This window comes from Nelumbo lutea, chromosome 4 (genome assembly GCF_056320005.1).
Source record: "Nelumbo lutea isolate HS-2025 chromosome 4, American lotus-T2T, whole genome shotgun sequence".
NCBI lineage: Eukaryota > Viridiplantae > Streptophyta > Magnoliopsida > Proteales > Nelumbonaceae > Nelumbo > Nelumbo lutea.
The window spans coordinates 76,036,170-76,040,390 of NC_142687.1; the positions used below are offsets into that span (position 1 = coordinate 76,036,170).

General features: G+C 45.0%; 1 protein-coding gene across 1 annotated transcript; it reads left to right on the top strand.

The window, feature by feature from the left end:
* Positions 1 to 3,006: 3,006 nt before the first annotated feature.
* On the top strand, positions 3,007 to 3,855 carry LOC148861150 (uncharacterized). The gene has a single exon (XM_088985880.1). The coding sequence runs from the start codon at positions 3,221 to 3,223 to the stop codon at positions 3,827 to 3,829; it is 609 nt and encodes a 202-aa protein (XP_088842006.1). The 5' UTR covers positions 3,007 to 3,220; the 3' UTR covers positions 3,830 to 3,855.
* The last annotated feature ends 366 nt before the right edge of the window (positions 3,856 to 4,221 follow it).

Consider the following 4,221-nt stretch of genomic DNA (forward strand, 5'->3'; position numbering starts at 1 on the left):
ATCTCTATGGAACTCACAATACTTGTTGTGGTTCCCTTTGTTCCTTTGTGTTTTCATCTTCTCAGGCCAACAAACATAGTTGCGGTCGTGGATTTGCATTAGGACTTCAGATCGCGGCATGTTGGGTTTTAAGTTTCGATAGGTCAGCAGGGGTGCCCGTGGTCTATGGTCGATTTGGCAGTCTTGCCTCTTATGGTCCTGATCTAATATTTATGACTTCCGCTCCTCAGTATCTCTCCTCTTCTTGTTGAGCCTCTCCTCCTCGTCCTGCAGTTGTGTCTATGCTTCTTCTGCGTTGATATACTTCTATGCATGGCTCATCAGTGCAACCAAGGTTTGTGGAGGGTTCTTAGAGATGGAGAAGTTGAACGGCAATGGGCGGAGGCCGTGTTGAATAGCAGTGATAGCCATGAACAGGTTTAGGTTTCTGACCTATAGTGCCTCTTTGTTGAATCTCGCCAGGTAGTCCTTGAGAGATTCATTTTTCCTCTGTCGCACCTGCATGAGGATGGCCGAGGTCTTGCAATGCTTTTGACTCGCTGTGAATTGTGCACAAAACTGAGTTTCCAACTACTCCCATGATGCTATTGAGCGTGGAGGCAGGGAGGAATACCAGGTTAGGGCTGGACCTGTGAGGGTGGCCACTAAGGCTTTGCACATCAGACCCTCGGAAGATCCATGCAACATTAGCTGAGCCTTCAGTTCCTCGATATGGTTGGCAGGATTAGTGTTTTCGTCGTACTTGTCAAGCTGAGGTGCCCGCCATCCTATGGGAGGTACCTCGTCCACAATCTCCTAGGTAAAAGGTGGTTCCTTGGTAGTGGGCGTAGCGGGTTGCGCGGGCTGATCTACAACTGGCACCATGCTTCTCTAGTCTTGGTTGCGTTCTAGCTCTTCCAAGCGCTGTCAGAGTTCCCGAATCTTGTTATCCCTATGGTCTGGGACCGCAGTGTGTGTTGCCCTTTCCTTCTTCGGGCGCGCGATGCGGTCTTTCATGGAGCTGGACTCGACAATGACCACATGAGGCATCGTTCGTCACCGAGCCTTTCTTAGCAGGGATCTGTGTCGTTTGGTGTGTCTTGTTGTGAGAACGGGCGGAGTGGATCCAACGCGCTTTGGGGTCCTCAGGGAGAGGATCATCCTTCATACGTGTCGAAGCATAAGGGGGAACGGTCTTGTCCGTTGGTGCCATAAATCCTAGGTTCTACATCATTTTGAAGATCCTGTCAACCTTTTCTTGCATTGCTTGGAACTGCACAGGATCAATCGCGGCTGGAGACTAAGGAATTTCTTGATGCAGAGGGCTATGGTGTTGAGTCTCCCAAGATGGGGATCGGCCTATTGATTGTTCGGGCTGGTTCTTGGGCATCTTGATCGCTTTCTTGTTTGCGCAGTAAGGAAAGAAGGATTTTTAGGAAAGGCTTTTTATGCAATTCCCACAGATGGTGCCAATCTGATGCTACTCAATCCGAGGTGGTACACGAACTGAGGAGAGCAAGCAGATAGTCCTTGCTGGCAGGGTGGGGCCAAGCTACAAGGACGAGGCCGCGCTTCAAGACCTGTGATCAAGAAAGGAGGAGTTAGAGGCCCGAGGAGTTATCCCCGAGTAAGTGCTCCGACGCTCAAGTCAGTAGGAGGTGGTAGATGGTTGGGCCAAGCTATGAGGACGCTAGTCCGAGCTAAGTAGCAGTACGGGTATCGGAAGTTAGGTCCCTAACCTTGAGCATGGAGTACCTTTTTTTAGCCGAAGATCCGTGTCCTGGTCGGATTGGGCTTTTGGGGTTGTCAAGATGAGGTTAGTCGTTGAGGTATTCGGGATAGAATCTCATTCCTCAGCGGAGTCGTCTTCCTTACTCTTCTTTATCCGTAGTTGTGCTCATCTGTATGCTGCATATCTGACGTGGCTGAAAGGATATGATAGAGGGCCACAATAGTAGCGTAGCTCGATCAAGCTATACCGACATGGACGAGCTATGCTGGCATGACCGAAGTAGGCCTATGTGACCGAGCGATAACTAGGCAACCATGTGTCTCTTAAGACCAGCTCAGCCATGACCCGAACACATGTTATTTTTTACATTTTACCATTTTCTATTTTATAATGACTAAAGTGATGCTTTTTACGGTCCAAGATTTTAAAAGTTTTAAAATGCTTTTATACGAGTGTATCCTCACATATCTGGGTGGACCATTATGGATATCTCAATATTTTACAAACCAAATCTTTAGGTTTCTTTTTTCCTGTCATGGCTGCTCTTCGACTTGACCTCGAGTTCTACATGTCAATCAGGGATTTTTCCATTTCACCAAAACTAAAATATATAAATTTTCAGCAAGATTACAATGTACATGTAGCTAAGCCTAAGGTATACTTGCTCAATTATAAACCTGACGGCATCAGAGTCATTGATGCAGAAAAAACTTGTTAATGATACCGATGAGAAAGATACAAGGTTCTGTAAGTGATGAAAGCAACCTGACCATGAACGGAAAGAATAAGAGATGGATGGTCCGAGCGCGACAGTGATTCATGAATCTACTCATAAGAACATAAACCCAATTTTGTAAGCATCCATATTAACTTATCTCCGTACCAATCCGGATTGTCAATTCTAGATCCTCTCTACTAACCCAATAAAACAATGCCACCTGTCTCTAAACATGTTATAGAATCCTAATTATTTGTGCAAATAATTAACGTACTGTTATTGTCCTTCCATTAGATATTTTTTTCTACAAAATTCTTTTTTTTCTTATGTACGATTTCTTTGAAATTCCTCTCACCCTCTCCCTCTCCTTTCTGGTGTTGCCGGAATTTGCTATATGCACCGGACAATATGCTGATTAGGACGTTCCCATCTCAGATGCCCTTTGAACCTCTCAAAACCCTTCATATATAAGTTAATCTCTTATTCAAGATGTATGAAAATCCCTGCTTCAATTCATGTTGAATCTGCATCAATCTTGTTAACAATTTGTTTTGAACAGGTTAGAAAAGGTAGATATCCCCTTATTTTTCTTGCTTGTACTTCCGCTTTCATCCTTTACTCAATCGAGTATAGACACTACTACTCTGTTTTCTTTTCTGCAACTGAAACAAGGCAAACCAGTTCATTGCCGATTATCCCAAATGAAGAGGAAAGAGCAAGAACAACAGAGAGCAATGGAATACTAAAGGAGATCCAGGCAGCTTCTTGAGAGCAAGAGCAAGAACCAGAGAATGGGGGAAGGGCTTCCTGAAAGCATGAAAATGGAGAGACAGCTTCGTGAAGCAGCATTGCAAGGGAATGCGGAGTCCTTGTCCGATTTGCTTGAAAAAGACAATCTAATTCTTGATAGAGTGGTTGTGGGTTGCATCAGAGAGTCTCCTTTGCACGTAGCAGCAACCCTCGGTCACATTGATTTTGTTAAACTGCTTTTGAGCCACAAGCTTGAACTTGCTCGCCTCAAAGACCCACGAGGACATACTCCGCTTCACTTGGCAGCAGCAAGAGGGCACCTTGAAATCGTGAAAGCTTTGCTGGATCAAGATTCTGGCCCTGGCCTCTGCCTTGCTCGCGATACAGATGGAATGATTCCTCTCCATCTAGCAGCAATTGAAGGCCAAGTGGATGCCATTAAAGAGCTAGTTATGGAGAAACCTGGAACGGTTCTTCAACTTGTTGGTCGTGGTGAGACCATTCTGCACTTCTGTATCAAGCATGGGCGCTTGAATGTGTTGGAGCAGCTGCTGGATTTAATGAGTAACCCCGATAAGTTTGTAAACGTCGGGGATGCTGATGGCAATACTACTGTCTCTGCATTTTTCTGTAGCCGACAAGCAAGTTGAGGTAAGATCTTATTCATTGCTTCCAATTATCACAGTTTTTGACTTTTGCATAGCCATTCCTGTAAGACCAATTAGGAATAGAAGGGACTGATTTGTATAGCCAGCCCATGGTCAATGAGCATGACCAATTTCCTCGGTAGATGAATCATAGGCCCAATGTGTGGCAAGATGACGTTCCAGGCGATCCTCTCACCACCAATCCAAGCTCGCATCAAGCAGGATTCTAAAACATGTTTAGAGACAGGTGACATTGTTTAAATGGGTTAGTAGAGAGGATTGTAGAATTGAGTTAGTGGGAAATCTGGATTGCAATACGTACATGCATATTGCTTGCAACTTGAGAAGAATGACCCACACCCTAATATACAATAAGTGTATGACAAGGAATTAAT

What these genes read in the sequence shown, in the direction of transcription:
- LOC148861150 (XM_088985880.1), top strand. Translation starts at nt 3,221, where the DNA reads ATGGGGGAAGGGCTTCCTGAAAGCATGAAAATGGAGAGACAGCTTCGT.